At 37.5% G+C, this 22,983-nt stretch overlaps 1 protein-coding gene across 4 annotated transcripts in view; it reads left to right on the top strand.

Annotated features, from left to right (window-relative positions):
* LOC100487093 (EF-hand calcium-binding domain-containing protein 6) overlaps positions 1-22,983 on the top strand; it is a 49,995-nt gene that overhangs the window by 14,994 nt on the left and 12,018 nt on the right. For all 4 annotated transcript variants that reach the window (XM_031895432.1, XM_031895429.1, XM_031895430.1 and 1 more), the window contains 10 exons: positions 1,459-1,559; positions 2,928-3,005; positions 3,899-4,075; positions 4,165-4,302; positions 5,364-5,425; positions 5,707-5,849; positions 6,094-6,290; positions 7,722-7,829; positions 8,692-8,757; positions 16,690-16,800. In XM_031895432.1, the coding sequence (XP_031751292.1) occupies positions 1,459-1,559; positions 2,928-3,005; positions 3,899-4,075; positions 4,165-4,302; positions 5,364-5,425; positions 5,707-5,849; positions 6,094-6,290; positions 7,722-7,829; positions 8,692-8,757; positions 16,690-16,800 (1,181 nt within the window). The remainder of the gene's footprint in view (positions 1-1,458; positions 1,560-2,927; positions 3,006-3,898; positions 4,076-4,164; positions 4,303-5,363; positions 5,426-5,706; positions 5,850-6,093; positions 6,291-7,721; positions 7,830-8,691; positions 8,758-16,689; positions 16,801-22,983) is intronic.

Here is a 22,983-nt window from a genome sequence, read left to right on the forward strand (position 1 = left end):
TTCGGCTTTGCACCTTTCATGGAACTCCTCGGTGACTTATATTATCCCTATATTTTACAATAGGGGGTACTTTATTCACTATACAAACTTACTGACCTACATGTACTTTCTGTATAAGAAACCAAGCACCTATCAATAAATCACATGTCTTTGGTTGCTAAATCTACTTCATATATATAGAGGAAAGTACAGAATCTTCAGTTTTTACTGCTGAACAAGTAAAACACATTTTACTGATGCCTGCTGCGCTGTGTGGAGAGCGTGTTAATATAACATCAGGACTGGAAAAGCCATCAGTGGGGATATAAGGGCAGTAAGATCGCAACACATACCAAAGAAACCCAATAAAAGCTGCAGGAATTTAGAGCTTGGATTTTGTCTTTATGCGTTGAGTTTAAATGGGCAATATAAACAGTTGTTCTACATGAGCTCGATGAATAGGGCTTATATAGAACATACTTTGTGCCTATTGTTTTAACAAGAAATATCAATGCCTAATATCTTAATAAGGCATATCAATAGGGCTCTGGCACACGGGGAGATTAGTCGCCCGCGACAAAACTCCCTGTTCGCGGGCGACTAATCTCCCCGAGTTGCCTTCACCTGCCATCCCACCGGCGACAATGTAAGTCGCCGGTGGGATGGCACACACGGCGGCACGATTTCGCACAAATCGCCGAAAAAGCCAGTGGGATGGCAGGTGAAGGCAACTCTGGGAGATTAGTCGCCCGCGAACAGGGAGTTTTGTCGCGGGCGATTAATCTCCCCGTGTGCCAGAGCCCTAAGAGGAATTCTGTAAACATGAGATGCCACTGAAAGAGCAGACTTTAGTAATCTTGAAAAAATACAACACCTTGCAATTAAATAATTAGGGAAATATGCAATTATTAATCAAACAGAATGCATTTTAAGCACAAATCCTATATATAAATATAAAAGTGTATATTTGTGTATATCCATAACAATAGCCTTTTACCATTATACTGAATGAATTATTTTGGTTTATAAATGGATAGACTTTTGTTAAAAGTTAACAATGAGTATTTATCTTTTGAAATGTTCTGGGGTAAATATGCATTAAAAATGAGTAGGGATGCACTGAACCCAGTTTTTTGGGTTCGGCCAAACCCAATCCTAACCCAAATTAGCATTTGCCAGTTCGGGACAAAAATCCACACACGCGCATCGCGTGGCGAAATTTTTTTTCCCCCTAGCATTTAACCCTTCTGAATGCTAATTGACATATGCTAATTTATTCTAATTAGGATTTGATTCGGTTTGGCCGCAACTGAACCCTGCCAAAAAAGGCCAAATCCTGGCCGAATACCAAACCAAATCCTGGATTTTCCTGGAATTCCTAAAAATGATATTAAGCAGAGTTTTTTTCTCTGAAATGTAAAGTAACAGATCTTTGGGTAAATTTAGTTGGCAAACCAAATGAATGTTATTAATTTGTAGTTGGAACATATTCTTCGGGAGAAGATGAGATCTGGAGGATATTTTAGTCTGAGGCAGCTGTTTAAAAACAATGATCCAGAGGGCAAAGGCCAAGTCAACAGGTATGTTAAACAGAAACTATGACTTATCCAATCAAGTATACAAATCAGTTATCGTTATGTTTGTAGATGCCAGATATCATGTACTGTATATATGTTCTTCCAGCTGGTGCTAACTGTTATTACCATGGGTTCTTAAAATCTCTTTGTTACTTATTTCTATGGAACGTAAAATGTAAAGTTTGAATGATAGTCATGCCATGGTTTCTAAATCATTTTTTGAAGAGAGACCTTGTGCCTTGTGCACAGCAATGTGGTGCCTCCAACTAGTGGAACCCAAGGATACACCTATGGTTAAATAACAGTTAAGTACAACAGTTTTATCTAAATTATACATACATCACCAACCAGTTAGAGAGAACTGCGAAGGTCAAAACCCCCTTCAAAAGGTTAGGACAATGCTAGCAAAAACTCATTTGTGCAAATGTGGTTGCACTTAATAAATGAGCTGTCTTGTAGTTTGATTCCCATGATTCTCACAGAGAGTACCACTGCAGTAATAATTCCCTTCCCCATCTGTCTCATTCAAACTAATAAGAAACCCTTTCACAATGGCAGACACTGGTGGTAAGGGGAACAGGGGAACAGGGGAACAGGTAACAAATGCAAGAGAAAGCTTCCCTGAACATTCTCCACTTGTTGCCAAGCTTAGGCTTTGCATAAACTTAACTCATAATGTAAAGATGGCCGTACACCTAAACATTTGCTTGTTTGGCAACCTTTTTTCCTGATATCCTGGCAATATCTGGTTAATCTTTGGACCAATGATCGAATCATAATAGCCATGAATGCAGGCTGATAATAGAGCACCACATCACCTTGTTTCCACCCCAACCTGCCCGACTGGTATCTGGCCAATTTTCAACCAGATATCAGGTGGTCAGGCCCATGAGCAGGTCCTATACATAGTCCAATAAGCTACAGATTTGGCCTGGAGGGACCAAGTCAGCAGCTTTTATCTACCTGTGTATGGCCAAAATATATGTTTGGTATTCATGTACTTAATATCATTTCTGAACAAATCTCTTATTATTTGCTTTACACAATCTTCTGTAAACTTTTGTCACCCAGACCTCTTACCACAAGGCTGTGATATTTAGAAATATATATTTGCTTATAGTTATATATGCAACAGTGGTAAGAGAAAGAGAAAAAAATATATATTTATATACATACACTAACTTTTTTTTTTTGCAATAAAACATTTTACATAGCTTTATAATGATGCCCCTTTATTTTGTGGATCCTGTGCAATACTGTGAGAGGTGTGTTATGTTTAATAATACGTAAATGAACACCCTGAAGCTGGATTAATATGATACTGGGTTTCTCTGAAGACAACGTTAAACCATTCTGTTTAATATGTTTCAGGGATGTGCTGCTTATGATGCTGACAAAATTCCTTGGCAGGTTTATAAGTTCCAAGCAGTATCAGCAGCTTCTTTTGAGGTATGTAATAACTAAAAGTAAAGTTGCATTTACAAACATGCAGTGTGCAGTGACATTTTTGGATGCAAATCGCCATTTTTTTTACCCAAATACAATGGGAGTTTATGACAGATTTGGAGATAACTTTATAACGTATGCTATGTAGTGTCAAAACAACACTAACATATGATTCTTTGGCACAAGTCTGTTGCAACTGTTGACACAACTGCTGTGGGATTGCTGCCAAGTTCAGGGTTGTGGTTGTGCCAGGGTTCCCTAGCATCAATAGGCACACTATTTATCAAAGTAGACCAAGCGCATGCATTGGCTCTTAATGAATGACGCCAATATGGGAAACATTTTAGTGCAACCATGCACTAACATTTTTAGTCCATTTTAGTGCAACCGTGGTTGCCACTAGATTCATAGATGAAGTTGTAGTGCCACAAATATATCTTTAAAGGCTGAAAACAGACATCATACAACTGCCATAAAAATCATAAGGTCCTATTTCTCTTTTATCAGGGCCATTTCACAGGACTGTATAATTATTAAATGGGCAATATACACCTTCATTTAACATGAGTCCAACACATAGTGCTACCTTCTGACTGACTGCAGTCCTTGCAGCTGCTATTATATATATATATCTATCTATCCAAGAGATACTATGAGAATTAAACCCCAAATCCAGTTAAACACTGAACCACTCCTTTTTCTCACTGTCCTTGTACATGCACAGTTCAGGAACATGATCATCATGGTACCTCAACAAAAGAAATATGCTGATTTTGCATAGTAAACACATAAACTGAAATTTAAAAACCCATTTTGAAGACTCTGTATAGAGGTGGCTGATGGAGATCATACTGCTTTCAATTTATCTGTGTCCCTCTCTTGCTTACTTACAACAGGCTAAATCTCCAAGAAAAGACAATTATAAAATTTGAAGAGCTGTATGCTGCTGTGAGAGACCCTGTGCCTTCAGGGCGCCCAACCTGGCTGGATCCTATCAACAGGAAAGCAGAAGAAAAGACCTTGATGACTGCATCACAGGTGCATGTTCTGCTAAAAGACAAGACAAAACAAAGGTAAGGCAAGGTACTTTCATGAATGCATTAGCATACACTAAAATGTAATTCTTAAGTGAAAACAAATGCTTGCTGTTTATTTAATATAGGTTTCTGGATCTTGCTGATTTAATATCAGAGAAGAGTGAGGATGGAGATGTTAGAATTTTACCTCCTGAGTTCAGACACATGTTGGAGCAGCTTGGCTTTTACTTGGAGGATGAGGAGTTTGAGAAACTGTGGAAAAGGTAATGTAGACTAAGCAGAGGAGTAATATGTATATTTATTTTATGCAAACCATAGATTATGCTCACTAATTCCGAATCCAGTTCAGATTAAATGAGCTCATTAAGTTAAATCAGTATGGTCATATGCCAGCAGCAGCTCACTACCAGTATTAATCACAAAGGCCACATTAACATTGTAATCAATGTTTTTGACTCACTTCTAGTAATCTTTGTGTAGTCATTTTCTGATGGGGCTTCATCTCAAAATGCATTGCTGTAAACATCCTGACAACTTTTACCTTACTTTGAAGCACCCATAGGCACAACAACCTATGTTCCCATAGGTTGTTGTGCCTACAGTCTTTCAAGATTTGTTTTGTTTTGTTTTTGTTTATAAGATCTAGACACCTTATAATAAAGATATTGCCTTTAATTCTTAACATAATATTTCTTTCCTACTAGAAAAACAAACTTATTCAGCAAGTAATCTTGAACAATAATTTGTTTACCCGCACCTCCCACACTCCCTGTGACTGAAGCCGTGAGGAAAAGCTTTGCAGTTATTAATATTAAGAGTTAAGTTTTCATACAAGTATTGGATTCTTTAGCCCATTTTGTTGGAGGCAATGGTGCACTACAGCATGGAGTCTTTTTTGTGACCATATAAATTGTGGCCTTAATATTGTACTAGTTATTTTTCACTCCTTTTGCACATTGTCAACCGGTTTGATTCAGACACACAAGTGTTGGAGGTGCAGCCGAACAGATTACTGTTCAAGATTACTTGCTGCATGAGTTTGTTTTTCCAGCAGGAAAGAAATATTATGGTAATGATTAATTTAATATAATAAAAGTTAAGTTTTAATACAAGTATTGGATCCTTTAGCCCTTTTTGTTTGTGCCAATGGTGCACTACAGCATAGTGGTTTTTTTTTACAATATTAATTGCTGTCTTAATATTGTACTAATTATGCAGGAATTACCTAACTTATAGCAGAAGGAATTGTCTGTTGTGTTGAGGAAGCCTTAAAAGCAAATGAAAGCCTACCCAGGCATTATACTCACTTGTCTCATTGTGGCAGGTATGATGTGGATGGAACAGGAGTACTTAAAGGGGATTTACTCCTGAAGAAACTAAGAAATGGTATGTGCAATCATTCTTCAAAGAATACTCCAATTAAGTGTAAGAAAGAAAAAAAAAAACACTTTAGGCAGCCCCTCCACCCATTGTTCATCCAGACTCCATTTCAAAATGGCAATTTTTCTATAAGGGAATTTTTTTATGTCCCAGTACATGGGTAGATAAGCCGAGACTTCAGGATCACCATCTAATTATTACATGCAATACACATTTTATATAAAAGCCCTGGGAATGAAATGTGTTGATGCTTATATATTAATGATACCTTACTTATTTCTAATCAGGGCAATCTAGAGAAATGTCCAAGGCAGAATGGGAAAGGAAAGCCTCGCTCAGCATTGAGAAATGGCTGAAAGATAAATTCAGGGAAGGCTTCCGGAGCATGAAAGAAGAATTTGAAAAGCATGATCCACAAGGAACTGGCAAGGTGTGCCAACATTACCTGGAAACTAATGAACCACTAACAACAGAAAATGAGAATGGCCCAAATGCTTTTACACTGATTGTTCACAAAGGGAGCCTATTTACTAACAGTTTTTGTCATCTTGCTTGCATTGAGAGTGCAATTAAAACCATTCTTGCATTACAACACTGCTGTTATGACCTAGACTAGTGCTGTCCCTTTACTCATATACAGTAAATTAATATATTATGTATTCATTCATTTTCAGGTTAAAAAAAAAGATTTTCTCTCAGTTTTGGAGACATTTGAATTAACACTTAAAGATGAACATTTCAACCTTTTCTTAGCAAGATGTGGCCTAGAGAATATACCTTCTGGCATTAGCTATGTGGACTTCTTAAGAAATTTTCAAGACCGTTCTGAAAAAGGCATCACACACAAGATACTATCTGACCCTTACCACAGGTAAAGACTACTGGCTCCAGCCAACAACTTGGTGTCATTGAGCCTAGCAAGCTTGATGTAGGTTAGTGCTACACCATAACTTGTGAATTCTAGCAATGGAAAATCAGGGATATCCAAACTGTGGCCCACCATCTGGGAGCTACAGTGTAAAAGCTGCTTGAGGGTCACAGGTTGGGCTTCTCTAGCATAAATACTCAGAATATTTAATAGTTGCTACATCAGAATCAGAATAGTATTTATTTTGATATTTTATGGCCAAGAAGACTGCTCTCTTTAATGCCATATGTATTTAAAGGCAAAAAGTTTGGCCAGGAGCAGTAAAGCAATAAGGTGTTTGCTTTTAAACATATGACCAGTAAAAGCTACCTGCTGATGGGTTGCTACAGGTTATAAGAAGTGTAGCAAACTTTGCTCCGTAAATTATGTACCCGCATTAGATTTGTGACACAGGACTAATGCCTTCACTGCTCTACCAAAAAAAACTGTCCCTGGTATAGCTTAACTCCAGCTATGGCGCAGCATAGCATCCCATAATAGTACAAGTTCTGCTTTAAAGGGACACTTCAATTTAAGATTAGTGGGGTGGTTTTATCCTTTGCATTTCATTGCATGATCTAATTCTTCTTATATATTCTTTATACTGGAACATAAATAGGAGAGGGTCTGAATAAAATTTAGATAGAGAGAGGCTTGGACATAACATATGTTATGTGATTTAGTTAGCAAGTTTAACCTATTTGCCAGATCACAGACTCATGTGCAAGACTCAGAGTAACTAATGACCCATAGATTTTCTAGAGACTCATAATAATTTTAACTGGCATATAGTCATTTAGCCCCATTTTCCTTGAGCGCAACTGGCATTGCATGTTATATTTTTATTATCCACTAGGGGGCACCAAAGACAAAATATTATTTATGCATACATTGAATATAAAGCTGTAACTAGATTTCTGCCAAATGAAGGTAAGAAATAACATCAGTGGTTTAACCAAAGTAAAGACAATATTTGGCATTCTGTCATTTCTGAACTACAGTCTCTGTCATTTTCCTTTAGCATATTGTGTTTTAACCTATCACAGTTTATTTTTATAACAAAAATTGCCTAACGTTTAGTGATTTACTGAAGTACTTTTGATAGGTGGGTGACTAAAAAAAAAATTCCATTCTCTATGCAATGCAATCTAGTTTAAAAGTGAGTGATCTTAAGTAGCTGTTGCATACAGTAAATTGGTGGACATGATTAAAAAACACTGGCACAGTGCACATAGCATACCACATAGCATCCCTCCACATTAAGCCATTACGACTACTGCTAGTTATTTTTAATAAACATTATTAGAATGCCAGAAATACCTACTGCTTACAACCAGTAGTAGAATGTTTCAAACTAAACTGACATATAACGTACAATGTTTTGTTTCCTTGCAGATTTCATAGGGGAGGTGGTATTAGTCCATTATCTACAATGACTGCAGTGGAAGCCAAATTAACTAACCTCTTTCAGGCAGATTTTTTGGCTTTGCTTGCAACATTCGAGTAAGTTTGACAGACAATATACAAAGCATATGACACATATGTAACACCACTGGATCCACTATTTGCTCTTCTTTCCCTATATACAATATATGTTAGTGGCGTCCTTCCTTATAGTATATATGTTATATAGAATTTTCAGGTTATTTTTATAAGAGCCAGTGCCAGGCTATTTCTGGCATTCTGACCCTATATGTTTGGGCATCTAAAAACTGCTATGTGATTTTGTTGTTGGACCGTATCACTGGAAACAAAGCATTGACAAATCTCCCCTTTTCAAACGATACTCCCAAACAATGTAGGTCTCTATAAAAATATAAAACAATCTCATGTAAAACCCTGCTTCATCTAAATAAACCATTTTTACAAAAATGCCCCATCAGCCAATTAATGGACAGATTTCTTCCTTTTGCTTCCACACTGCATCCTGTTACAGTTAGAGCTGCATTATTTCTGGTCATGTGAGGGAGCACACAGCCCATCACTAAATGGTGGATCAAGGGAAAGGATGTAAAAAGGAAATATTTACTAATATATATATTGCAGTTTGGCGAGATTCTTTAATATGTCATTTAACATAATATAAACTATCTGTTGGTTGGGTATTCATTCTGGGGGTAAAGTTTTCCTTTAACAGTAATTTAGTATTTTAACCCCTACAATCAATGTCCTACCCTTTACAAGCCAGTATATGAGCCCGTTTTCTGTTCAGCTCATGGGTGACTTTTGATTGCAAATATGTCATCTACCTTTCGATACTGCTATAAAGGTTAAAATCAAGCATTATAATATTTATAAAGTGTATTGAGTTGACAATACTGTTTATGTACAGTTTGTTTTTTATTTCTGTTTTTGTTTCATTTAGGAAAATCGATAAGTTCAACCGAAATGTTGTAAGTCAGCAAGAATTCCGAGCAGCTATTGAGAGCAGGTAGGTGGCAATAGCATATATACATATACACAGGTATAGATATAAACCCAATAGGGTCTATGGGAGATGGCCTTCCTGTAATTCAAATCTTTCTGGATAACTGGTTTCCAGATAAGAGATTCTATAGTTCCCTGCATACTGTCTGTAAGCTGTGTTAAAGGAAAACTGTCATGGGAAAACATGTGGGAAAACACATCAGTTAATAGAGCTTCTCCAGAAAAATCCTGCATTGAAATACATTTCTTAAAAGCGCAAACAGATTTTTTTATATTTAATTTTGAAATTCTACATGAGGCTAGCCATATTTTCCATTTACCAGGTGCCACAGTCAGGTGATCAGCAGCCGATCAGCAGAACAATGGGAAGGTAGCAAGATAGCAGCTCCCAGTAGGTATCAGAATAGCACTCAGTAGTAGGAAATCCAAGTCCGGCTCGGGACTCCTCCAGTTACATGGGAGTAGAAAATACATTTGTTTGGTTTAAGAATTTTTTTTTTAAATGGTAGAGTGAATTATTTGCTATGTAAACAGTGTAATTTAGAAATAAAAAGTATACCAAAAAATCATGACAGAATCCCTTAAAGGTGGCCATACACGCACCGATATTATCGTACGAAACCTCGTTTCGTACGATAATCGGTGCGTGTATGGCATGTTGGCGAGTCGACCGATATCGCAGGAAGCTGCTGATATCGGACGACTCGCCGATCGGACCGGTTTGAAAATTTTGATCGGGCGCCATAGAAGGCGCCTGACCAAAATTCTCCCTTCAGAGCTGAATCGGCAGAAGGAGGTAGAAATCCTATTGTTTCTACCTCCTTACCTGCCGATTCAGCCCTGAATGGTGTGTGGCGGATCTTACGATTTTTCGTGCGACCGATGGTCGTACGAAACATCGTCAGATCGCCACGTGTATGGCCACCTTTAATGTTTTAGTCCCCAATCCTTCTGCCAGGATTTAAAATGATGCAGAAAGAGAAGAACTGTTTAGCATCTGGATTGGAGCAAATAAAAATGGTATTTAGTCATACTTTTTAAAGGAACAGATTAGATTGATATATATTAGTATTAGTATATTAGGGGTTTCTGTGTTGTGTGGGGCTAATTGGTAGCAAATTAGGAAAATGTATACTGCTTATATTTTTAATGTTGTAACAACAGCGCTGCCTGCTGGTCAGTTTTTTTACTTTGATCTGTATGGTAGAATGTGTCAGAAGAAAGACATAGAGTTGTTCTGATGTTGATCTGCTCAGGAAAGATATGAGAAAAGTGATCTGAGGTTTTTGATGTATTTCCTATAAAGGCAAACAAGAGATTGTGTTTAACCCTTTCCCTGCCAACGACGTACGGTGTACATCGTTGCAGGGAAAGTCTTTATCTGCCAACGCCGTACGCCGTACGTCTTTTGGCAGATAAAGATTCTCTCTGCTGAAGCGGCATGCGCCAACGAGCCACGGGTGCTGTCATGTTGGCCCTGCGACGTGATCGTCGCAGGGGCCCCCCCCAAGCAGCAGGCGCGATCGCATCGCGTCTGCTGCTTGCACCTGCTTCCTGTCCCCCCCCAAAGAGCCGCCCACTCACCGGGACTACTGCAGGAGGGCCAGCCATGCGATCCGGATCTTCTGGACAGGTAAGTGTGTTTTTATTTATTGTATTTACACACTTACACTCATTTACACACATTTATATCTACATACAGCACATAATTTAGCACTTTATTTTGTTTATTTTTTTGTTTTTGTTTTTTTTTTCATTTTACACACTAATATATACTTATATACACTCATATACACACTTACACATTGTTACACTACTTTTACATATGTACACACGTGTATACGCAAACTTTTTTGTTTTATTTATTTATTTTTCATGTTACTGCTTGTTTTTAGTTTATTTTCCTTGAAAACTGTTTATTTTGACAGCGTGACTATTGGATCAGATATTCTGACCACTAATTACACTGTCGTGTGACTTATTTTGTTGTTTCGCTGATTTGCACAATTTTTGTGGTTTTATTGCATTTTTATCCATGTATTAGTATTCCTGATCTGTTTTTAGCGTAGCTTTGCCAGGTGTAACTTTGGTGTACAAAAATAACTTTACCTATTTTGAATTCATCGGAATGTGTACTTTCCAAAAATATAAGGTTTTCTGGGGGTCTGTGTATAGTTAGGGGGGGTTACTGCACATAATACGCTGACAGGGGGCTCTGTGCAAAAGCTGAGTTGGCAGGTGAGAAATCCATATGCGCTATTTTCATTTTGGGGTCAGTACATACCACAGACTTTGGTATATCTATGCCTATTGGGCATGAAACTGTTCAGTAGACCTTAGGTGTTCCTATTTGGGGTGATTTGCCTTTGTACGCAAGAAATTGTGTGAGATAATTGCGGCAAACTTCAACATTTTTAGGCGATTTTCTGAAATATTGTAAAAATCGGCAAACTTAGGAAAGCTTTGCGGCTTGGTACTTTGGAGTAGAAAGACATGGGTACCCATTTTAGATTCGGGGGAAAGTGTTCTTTCCAAAAATATATGACTTTCTGGGGTGAGCGTACTTTTTTGTAGCATTATCCCACATAAAGGATGTAAATGTGTTGATTTTTTGAAATGACACATCATATGGGGGTATGTTCCCATTGGGGCCCTACATGCCACATGCTTAGGTAAACCTATACATATTGGGCATCAAACTGTTCAGTGGACCCCTGGCGTGTTTTATCTTGGTACCTAATGCTATGTGGGAAATAAGATGCTGCAAAGTGGAAGCTTTGAGGGGATTTTTGGAAATGTCATCAAAATTGCTAATTTTAGAAATGCTTTGCGGCTTGTTACTTTGGAGTAGAAAGACATGGGTACCCATTTTAGATTCAGGGGAATGTGTACTTTCCAAAAATATATGACTTTCTGGGGTGAGCGTACTTTTTACTAACTTTATCCCACATATAATGATGTAAATGTGTTGATTTTGCAGGAGCTGAAATGACAGAAATGATAGATCATATGGGGGTATGTTCACATTGGGGCCCCTACATGCCACATACTTAGGTAAACCTATACATATTGGACATCAAACTGTTCAGTGGACCCCTGGCGTTCAAATTTAGGGTGTTTTATCTTGGTACCTAATACTATGTGGGAGAGAAGGTGCTGGAAACTGGAAGCTTTGAAGGGATTTTTGGAAATGTCATCAAAATTGCCAGCTTTAGGAAAGCTTTGCAGCTTGGTACTTTGGAGTAGATAGACATGGGTACCCATTTTGAATTCAGGGGAATGTGTACTTTCCAAAAATATATGACTTTCTGGGGTGAGCGTACTTTTTACTAGCTTGATCCCACATATAATGATGTAAATGTGTTGATTTTGCAGGAGCTGAAATGACAGAAATGATAGATCATATGGGGGTATGTTCACATTGGGGCCCCTACATGCAACATACTTAGGTAAATCTATACATATTGGACATCAAACTGTTCAGTGGACCCCTGGCGTTCAAATTTAGGGTGTTTTATCTTGGTACCTAATACTATGTGGGAGAGAAGGTGCTGGAAACTGGAAGCTTTGAAGGGATTTTTGGAAATGTCATTAAAATTGTCAGCTTTAGGAAAGCTTTGCGGCTTGGTACTTTGGAGTAGATAGACATGGGTACCCATTTTAGATTCTGGGGGTTGTGTACTTTCCAAAAATATATGACTTTCTGGGGTGAGTGTACTTTTTACTAGCTTTACCCCACATATAATGATGTAAATGTGTTGATTTTGCAGGAGCTGAAATGACAGAAATGATAGATCATATGGGGGTATGTTCACATTGGGGCCCCTACATGCCACATACTTAGGTAAACCTATACATATTGGGCATCAAACTGTTCAGTGGACCCCTGGCGTTCAAATTTAGGGTTCTTTCCAAAAATGTACAATTTTCTGGGATAAACCTTCTGTTAGTGGAAATTTTGCGCCTTGAAATCTAAAGTATGCAGCTTTCTGGAGCAGTGCTTTGGAAATTTGGTAATGTACTGCTGGGAGTTTTTGACCTATTCAAGTGACAAATCTCCATAAAACTATATATATTTGGTATTGGCACGTTCAGGAGACATGGGACTTTCCAAATCAGTTGTATATTTGTGCATAAAATAATTTTTGTTTCTAGTATGTGTGTTTATATTATGGAAAATTTGATTTTTTTTTGCATTTTTAGACCTTTAGAAGCCTATATCTTGTTACAGAATTGGAATTACACAAAAATTCTACCATATTTTGAAAGCTTAGGTTGTTCTGAAAAAAACGATATATTGTTTTCCTGGGTAAACTAAAAGTCCCCCCGAGGAAAGGCCCCTAAAGTGAAACAGTGCAAAATGTTCAAAAACTGTCTGGCAATACAAGTTCCGCTTTGACCAAAACAGCTGGCAGTAAAAGGGTTAACATTGTCAAACTTTTTTTATACATTATAAAAAAATGTTTTTGTTTAAATGAGTAAGTCCGTTTTTGCTTCTGCTCCAGTATTTGCACGCATGTTTCCCCAAACAGCGGCAAACCCCCGCAAATCTTGTAGTTATTCCAACAGATGATTGCTGGTTTTATGTTTGGTATCCTTGCTACGGTTTCTATAAATCTGTACAACATTTACAACACTCCTTCTATTGATGTATGAAACCCCCATCATTCGGTATTTTGCATGGAATGGAACCAGGGCCGGAACTAGGGGTAGGCAGAAGAGGCAGCTGCCTAGGGCTCAACTATTGGGGGGCGTCAGGCAGGAGCCTTTCCTGCCTACCCCTAGTTGCCTAGGGTGCCCAGTCGGCTTGGCCCGCCCCTGAATGGAACTCCAGCTTGCTTCTACAGATCTGGCTGCACCACATTACCAGCAACCTATGATGCTGAGAGGCAGGGGTGTGGTTTTTAGGTTTATCTTTTAATTGCAGTAGGTTTAACTAAGAAATAGTTGATAAATTCTCAAATTACATTATTAGCTTAAATAATGCAGATTGCTGCGTATGTGTGGGCACTGTGTAGGAAAAATATTGTTTCTATGTGTCTGTTTATTGGATATTCAATATTTTAAAAGCCTACCCTACCCACCTGATATTTTAGTCATGTTTCTTTACACCATTGCTAATGAAACTAAAGGAGTGCTAATTCAGTTATAACTTGTTTCCGACTTTAAAAAGCAAAGTGCTTACTAAAGCAATAATCGAGGCTCATACTGTATATATATATATATATCATGGTCTTAGATACAGTCCGAAACTTTGGCCTGTCCTGTAATGTATTTACTATAATAAAAGCTATTTTTTTTTAAACGATTCCCGGTGTGCACCAATATTCACTAGATTTTTTATTTTTAATGCTTAATTGGTAGCACCTGGGTCTTTTGACCATGCTTAGGAGTGCTGAATTTACGTATGTTGTTATATATATATATATATATAGCAATCATTGTGCTTTAGTTCATCAAATACCCATTCATTATGTATAAAAAAAAGTCTAGTTTACAGCTATATATTGTCCAGTAATACCATGCATCGTCCTTCTTTGTTTGTCAATGGAGCTTTCTCACAAAGTCAAGTCTGTAAGCAGAGGGTCTTTACAAGTCTCTGGGGACAGGGGATATACTTTGGATCTCAGACTAAACCATTTTGGTGGTCTTCTTGTCTTGCCTAGGAGCAGGATTGGCAAGTGTACTTTCTGCTGATCATAGGATACCTAAAATAATGAAAACTATATCATTTACTATTTGTTCTTTTGCAAATTGCACAGCGTTTCAAGTAATTCTGTCATTACATAATCCCCCCTATTTTCGTTGACATATATATATATATATATATATATATATGCTTCTATAGTTTCTTATCTCGTGCATTCTCAGAGCTACCTTAGCCATGGGCAGTCTTTATCATACAGAATAAATTATTCTGTAATGCGGCTTTTGGGGCACTTCCCTTTTCCTGATGTAAAACAATTTGATGTTTGCTCAGAATTATTATATTATCTTATATAAGTTAAGGCTAATGCCAGATGAGGCATAGGGCGGATATTTTCGGCAAGCGGAAAAACATTTGACGAAAATTCCGCCCTACGCCTCCTACATGTGCCTGCACCCGAATGAATAGAATATGCTCAGGTGCAGGCACATGTAGCCGAAATACACATCAAAACGCCAGACTTTCAAACGCGTTTTTATGCGTATTTCTGCTACATGTGCCTGCACCTGAGCGTATTCTATTCATTCGGGTGCAGGCACATGTAGCAAGCGGAATATCCGCCCTACGCCTCATCTGGCATTAGCCTAAGGGTGAGATTTGGGTAAAGAGAGCCTATTTGTTATAGACACACATAGAAAGCCCAGTTTAAAATCACCAGGTGGAGGAAACTTCATGTGACTTTGGAAAACCAAATCAATGCATAGGTCTTTTTACCTGCGATTCCATTTGTTGCTGGTGCAAAGGCATTTCAGAGAGATTAGTCACCTGCTGAAACAGAGGTCTATTGCAGGCGACTAAAGGTCCCCATACACGGGCCGATAGTAGCTGCCGATATCGGTCCCCGATTCAGGGACCGCATCGGCTAGTTGATGATTGGTTATGCCCGTCAATTTTATTCGATCGTTTGGCCCCAGGGCCAAATCATATATTTACTGTCAATACTTCCAACACGAATGTGCTTGGAACTTATTTGCTGAATGGGGCCCAGATCTCTGGAAATGTCAGGGTAAGCAATTTATTAGCTTAATAGAGTCCATGTCCCGCCACCCTGTAACAATGCAGAATATAAACAATTGGCTAGCTGGTTATACTAGGCCTCAAGCCATTCTCCACTGGCATCATGCTTTATTGTGCTGCTGCAAGGCTTTAATAAATACCCCCGTGCCACTTCATTGGAAGCACACATCTTTATTATTTAGTGGATTATGTTTCATTTTCCTTTGGCATCAGCCGATAGACACTACATTTTTCTAGAATTCTAAGAAAGGTTAATGTGTATAACCTTTATAGAATTTTATATGCTACTATAATTGTATTAAATATATTTGCATATTTTACTCCGTAGCCTTGTATAGGGTAATTGTACAATGCAAATAAATGCCTTTTAGATGTTAATGAGCTTATATCTCTGCAATATATATACAACGTTATGGAAAAATGGAGTATTAGGCACATATTTTATTCCTGAGAAATTTATGCCTGAAACAATAAAAGGGATTTTTTTTCTTTATTTACATAAATCTGTCAAAATGATGAACAAACTGCAAAATGGGATGAATAGTGTTTGCTGGCATTTCTTTCTTAAACCATGGCCACAAGGAAACTTGCTGCTGTTCCCAGCCCCTTTACACCCGTCTCTCCCCAAAAGTCAGCTGTTCTTTATGAATGTCTCCATATAATGAATACATGCCTTGTTCATCTTTATTTCTTAAGTCATTCTGATTTATGCCAGTATTTTAGGGATTATGCTTACATTGCGCTCAAGGGACAAAAAAATACTGAAATATTCGTATGCAAATAATTTCAAGCTCTTATTAAATGTGTTTTTTTTTTCATTGCTGGTTCCTTTCTTTTCTTTTTTTTAATGAAAGACCATTTTTGTTAATTTTTGACCATTCAAAATGAAGCTAAAAAGGCTTCTTGAAGCTTGTTTAAGCGATAGCAGTGTTTTAGTCTAGTGAATACGGTTTTAGAGAGGACAATCGGACGTGGTTCAGTATGCCCGCGTTTCAGCGACTGGTCAAATGAGGGTTCAGGGCTACAAATTCTTTCAGTCACAAAGCTCTGGTGATGAAAACCCTGATTAACCTCTGATATTCACGTGGCTCCTCTTGATTGGGAGGCCTGATGCAGTAACAAAGAATTAATGGCTGCCATATGCTTGGGCTATTTTCAGTTCTTGCGACCCTAAAGAACTTTTCCATTGACTGGCTCTAACCTCTCTAACAGGTTCGGTGTGGAGATTACAGATGAAGAGTTTGAGCAGTTACTTGACAGAATCCCTCTCGATGAAGATGGAAATGTCAGATATCCTCATTTCATGGCTATGTTTGATTCAAGGTAATTCATATTTATATTAGATAACTAAATGTAGTGCCCTTGGCCATTTTATGTACAGGTTCACAGTCAGAATCTGTTCAGCACAGCTATTTTAGTAGCGCATCCAAATTGAAGACGTAACCAGGATAACTGCATACTTCAATTGTAATAATATCAAAATGTTATTAACTATCAATCATTTGCTATATTTACAGACCTGCACAAAAGTTTTTAAAGGAGAACTAAAGCTTAACTAGTACTAAAGCTTAACTAAAAAAGTAGGCTAGAAATGTTGTACATTAAGTTTTGGGCTTCTGTACCAGCTCAAGGCAATCACAGCCCTTTAGCAGGAAAGATCCATGCTTTCAAGGATTCCCCAGTAGCCCCCCATCTGCAAATTCACATACACATGGTAGCTCTAAAACCAGTGCATGTAGCATCAGAATTTAATAATCAGCCCTGTAGCATCAGCTTTTATTACCAGCCAACATCGTTTTCTGCTTGATAATTTGTGATGACCCATAAACTTAGCTTCTCAACAGCCGCCCAGGGCCCACGGAGCATGTGAGTGTTGCAGAAACTTTACAAGATAGGGAGCTCCTGTGACAACTGTAAAGACCTGGATCATTGCTGTTATTGAGATGCTAAAAATTTAGGCTGGTGCAGTAAGTACATAATATAAAATATGGCATTTTTATTCATATTCATTTTTAGGGTTTAGTTCTCCTTTAAGAGTTTGTCAGTTTCAATTTGTATATTTCTTTAGTTTGCTTCTGAGAGTTGGAATAAGTAAAAGATGCAGATTTGCCTGATTGCAGTTACCTACGGCATCCAATCATCAATTAGCTTTCTACTTCATACAGAAGTATGCCTTATTTGTAGCCATAGATTACTGGGGGAAATCTGTACATAGGTTTGTTAATTTCCTAGAATAGTTGTGATTTTTCCTGAAAGCTGCTGCATAGGTAACCAACCTTTGTTTATCTTAAATAGGACATACATACAAAAAATATTGGGTTATTAGTAGGAGATGCACAGCCTTTGCAGCATTCATCTGATAGTCTGATTTATACATATACATGATAATATACTGTTCATCAGGGCATAGAGGCTTTTAGGTTAATTTAAGAATCGAGAAACTTCTGTAAACACAAAAGTACAGTACTGTATATTAGGGATGCCCCAGTTCCACTATTTGGGGATTCAGGCGAATGCTGAATCTTTTACAAAGGATTTGTCCAGATCCTGAACCAAATACTGAACCTTTATTTACATATTCAATGTGCAATATCCATGTGTAGCACACTGAAAAGAATTAGCAATCTCCTTAACTGTGCCACCAAATATCATGTGATTTTAAGGGTTTGGATTTGGCAGATGCTCAGATTTGGCCAAATCTGAATTTCTCTGAATCCCAAACAGAATCCAGGATTCGGCTCATCCCTATAATATAAACAGTCATCACACCAGGAAAGTAAAATGTATTTTATATCAGTGTTATATAACCTGAAACCCTCCAGTAGCTCCTGACTACAAATCTCACTAAGGTGTTCAGCATCAACCAAAGGGGCTGCACTGTTGCCTCAGCTGATCTAAATAATGTTGATATAAAATATATAAAATCAGTATACAACAAGAGGTTCTTAAAATTATCACTTTAAATATTAAAGTGATTATATATTTGTTCCCAGGATTTTTAAAAAGATCAGCTCAAAAGAAGAATTTCAGTATTCCTATTCCAAGAAATTATCATCAGCATTGCCAAAACCATCATCATTTATTTATACAGCCACTTACTGAGCCCTTCATAATATTATTATAACAATTAATGAACAGGCAAGGGTCAGGTCACAGAATGAAACAGGAGGGCAAGGGGCCCTGCTCACAGGATCATTGCTAATATAGTTAAAAGGGAGGAGTTCTTATAACAAAGTATTGCGGTAATAATAAGTAGTCTTGCTTAGCATTAATGGGTGGTCTACATCACTTCTGTTCATGCCAGCCAATGTGTTACCCTAGAACTACGTTAATTTTCTGCCCAAGTATAGGCAACTTGCAGCCATCCAAATATTGTGAAATGACAACTCCCGGAATCCACTGTGTAATGTACTGCAGCAAGCTATGATAAAAGTCAATATTAAAAAGAATTACCCCTTAAATTACTTTTTGATAAACTATATACGATATAGACCATTGTCTTCTACTACAACCTGATATAATGCTAGCTAGTTATATGTCACAAAATATATCCAGTTTATAAAATGCACATCTATTTATTAGTTACAAAATTATATATTTTTTTAAACTGCTGTGACTTAACTTCTCTTGCCTTGCTAAAGATTCTTATTGCTTTCACTCAATCAGATGGAATCCTCTTTTGGTTTAAAATTGTGCAGTAATGTTAAGGGTGGGTTACAGGTCTGACCATGTACCAATTTATTGATTACTAAAAACTTACCTAACTTTACATTTGGTGATTAATTTTGGTTGCAAGGGGGAGTTGTGTCCAGCACAGTTGCAACCAAATCATTAAATGTTGAAATCCACTTAGACACAAATCAGATGCAAATTTGCTGAAACTTCAGGATGCCGCCATTTCTAGTATTGGTGTCAAAATTACATCTGCACCTGATTCTTTAGACAGAGGTTTGCTGCACATAATGACTTTGGCCAAGTTTCCCCTGTGCTAATTACTGTACTGCACTGCCACACCCATGATTCAGAATAGGACGGGGCAGAACTAAACTCAACTATAAGGACTTGCAAGGAGCGATTTGCACAGAAGAAACCTGGATAAATGTTGTCAATGAACGCACAGTTGCAGTCATAACTGAACCCTATTATTTTTAAGCACATTATGGAAACAATGAAGCTGAGCAATTATGTTGCTCATGCTAAAAAAAAGACATGGGGTACACTGAAAGTGTCTTTGAGAGTATGTCTGATGAGTATTTTGTAAGTGAGTGTTTTCATGGAGGGACACATGCAAGGGTTTTCTTCGCAAGGCGCTCCGTATAGGTCTATGCACATTTTGGGGGAGATTTGACTTTTTTTCACTATTCCAGTTTTATTTGCTTCAAACTCACATTCACAAACTCAAAAATTGATAAATAAACTCATTAGACTGGTCTGGGTAGGAATTTCTCAGGGAGTACTATATTCGGGGTTGTTTTATGACGTCTTTTGGAAGTAGTTAAGGCCAAAAACTGCTGAGAAGTCTCCATTACAAGGTGCCACTGAAACAAGCTGTTGAAGTTATGTGACTAAATAGTACAGACATTGATTCAATGGTAATTATTACTAAATGTAATCTATTTTGACTTAGCTCATGACATCCAATCTATTTATTGGTCTATACACATGTCCCAACATGCTTCTGTGTCTGTTCTGTGCTATTAGCTTTTGTCGCAGTGAATAGAAGCAAGATGTTGACTTTAGGTTTTCACAAGCTGGTGTTCAGTCTCTGTTTGGTGAGGGGATGTAGGTTTTATTACTGAGTACTGTGAAAAATGGGCATAGATAAATGGGCAGCTGGAAATGTAATTTTCCACTAAAATAAATGGTGGTGATAAATGATGATGTATTTACAGGTCAAATTAAAAGGCACAATCTCTGCCAGCCAATTAATACATCGTCTCGCAGACCTCCAGAGGTAACCTTTGTGTGGTCCTGATCTCAGATAGGCAGGAATCCCCAAAGTCATTGAGGATGTGATTTTTCAATAGCCCAAATGCGTGTGTGGGAACTCACGGGAAACAAATCCAGACTTAGATTTGGATTTTGCTCCTTCTATACAAGGAGGAGAAAGGTGACATTATAGATGCTGCTAAACGTTACTCCTGCTCAAGCTTAGCCTGAACAATAGAACTGTGTTGTTTGTAGGTTGCATCCACAACTTAGATATTCTTCCCATGTCAGTATAATCACTACTGGGAGGTAGCTCGATGAAGGATTACCATATCATTAATAGTATCCATGACTTTTGTTCAAAGGCTACTTGTGTAATGTTGCCTTGTGGATGAAGCTCTCTAATCCGCTGAGCTGCAGCTGTAGAAAGGGTCTTCCTTAGAGCTCCCCACACTGACTTTCTCTGTCCCTTTGGATCAGTTTGAAAAAAACAGACAGAAACAACGGTCAGCTGAAAGGCAGGAAAAAAGAAACATCCATTCTACATTTCTACATTCATCCCCTGGCTTCAATCCCTGCCAATATCTTCCATTCTTCTTTTTTCTAACATCCAGATCACTGCTCGGATGGTGGCCAGATTAAGGGAAGAACAATGCCATTCTAAATGTAAAAGTTTGCATCTAATTTTTTTACCTTGTATGGGAAGAAAAGCACAATTATCCTAATGTGTCTGCCTAATGCTCAGGCTGTAGTTGCTATCTCCTTAGATACATAGGCAAAATGGAATCTTTGCCAACCGCTCTTCTTCTTTTTCTCAGAGGATACCTCTTTAGGTCTGTAGAGGCAGATACAAACATATTATGTTACCTTTGTTTGGAATATTGCATAAACGTTACACAAATAGTGAGTACTACAGTGCTATGGTTAAATAAAGGAGTGATGTTGGTTTCTGCTGTGCTACACTTAGGGGCAGGTTTGCTAACATCGGAGATAAATATCACCAGTCATGCTGTCCATAGCAACTTCTCAGATCTTTGCTTTTTTGATGTTTATCCAGTATTAGCAAACATGCCCCCTAATCTACAGTCTGGAGTATAAAACTGTAATAGGAGTAGGTACTGAACAGGCTTTAAAGGGGACCTGTCATCCCAAATTTATTTATATCATGTTAGTTGAGCAAAATAAACTTCAGTTACACTATATAAATAATATAAATCTTCTTTCTTTCAGTTTTGGAATTGCTCAATTACAGCTACCAGGCAGCTGCCATTTTTGTGGACCCTGTTAATAAGGAAAGCTTTGCATAATGCCAAAATCTTGTTTATTATATAGAATGGAGGACCAGATGCCCATACCCATGCACTGGGTATCTGATAGGGCCCATAAATGGGCAGATAAGCTGTCAACTGGGTCCGAAGGGGCCAAATTGATAGCTTAAATCTGCCCATGTTTAGCCAGCTTTAGGCTAATGTTACAGTGCTTGTCACACTATTACAGAAGAATCAGTATTATTTGGAGTTCTAAAACTATAGAATCCCTACATCCCTATAATATAGTAATAGAATCTTAGTTCAAATATTGAATCCAATTACTTACCATTATTTCAATATCTTCCACCTCAGTTATAATTTTGCCCAAAAGCAGTGCTTCATCCTACACTGGCATTTCACCCAGTCTAAACTGTCAAATACATTTGAGTGATTTTTGTTCAAAAAGGATATCAGAGTAAACTGGCAAAAAATGTTTTAAAAATGTATAATTGCATAGGAATTAAACATTTTTTTTAAATATAATGTTCAATAAGAATGGCCCATTGACTCAAAAAATGTGCTTCTGCATAATTAAAGAAAATACTATTCTTAGCATCTTTCCATTGTAAGTAAATGTACCTTTTCAAAGTTTGTAAAATTATAGTTAGAATTTGTTTAATGTTAAAGAAACTGTTTAGTGTAAAAATAAAACTGGGTTAATAGATGGACTTTGGAAAATAAAAGTTGCTTTGATATAGTTAGTTAGCACAATATGTAATCTATAAAGGCTGGAGCAAACGGATGCCCACATAATAACAATACTGCCTTCGTACAGCTCTCTAACCTGTTAGTCAGCGACTTAAGGGTGGGGCGTATGGGACAGAAATGTTCACTTAGTTTGCTTTTGATCCGTAGCTGGCTATTACATTAGACATCCACTCACAGCCTTTATATATTACATTTAAGGGTAACTATATTGAAAACATTTTTATTTTGTTCAGCCTATCTGTTTAACCAGTTTTTACTTTGTACCGAACAGTTCATTTAAAGTTAAACTGCTTTAACTATAGATGTGCAACATGAAGCAATGTTCTTTAGGCACTTAAGGTTTGTATGGAGGTACTTGAGTCATATTTATAAAACTAGAAATGCATCCTGCAGGAGTTTTAACCCATAATAGGTTCTATGTTTTTATTTTTCAAATACAGTGCTCTTTGTGACAACAGTGAATTCAGTACAAACAACTTCATCATAAATTTCTCATCCGAACAGTTTATTTTGTGGCTACATGTTTTGGCAAATATATACCTATCTGTACCTGTTCATC

The sequence above is a fragment of the Xenopus tropicalis genome, chromosome 1 (assembly GCF_000004195.4).
Source record: "Xenopus tropicalis strain Nigerian chromosome 1, UCB_Xtro_10.0, whole genome shotgun sequence".
NCBI classification, from domain to species: Eukaryota; Metazoa; Chordata; class Amphibia; order Anura; family Pipidae; genus Xenopus; species Xenopus tropicalis.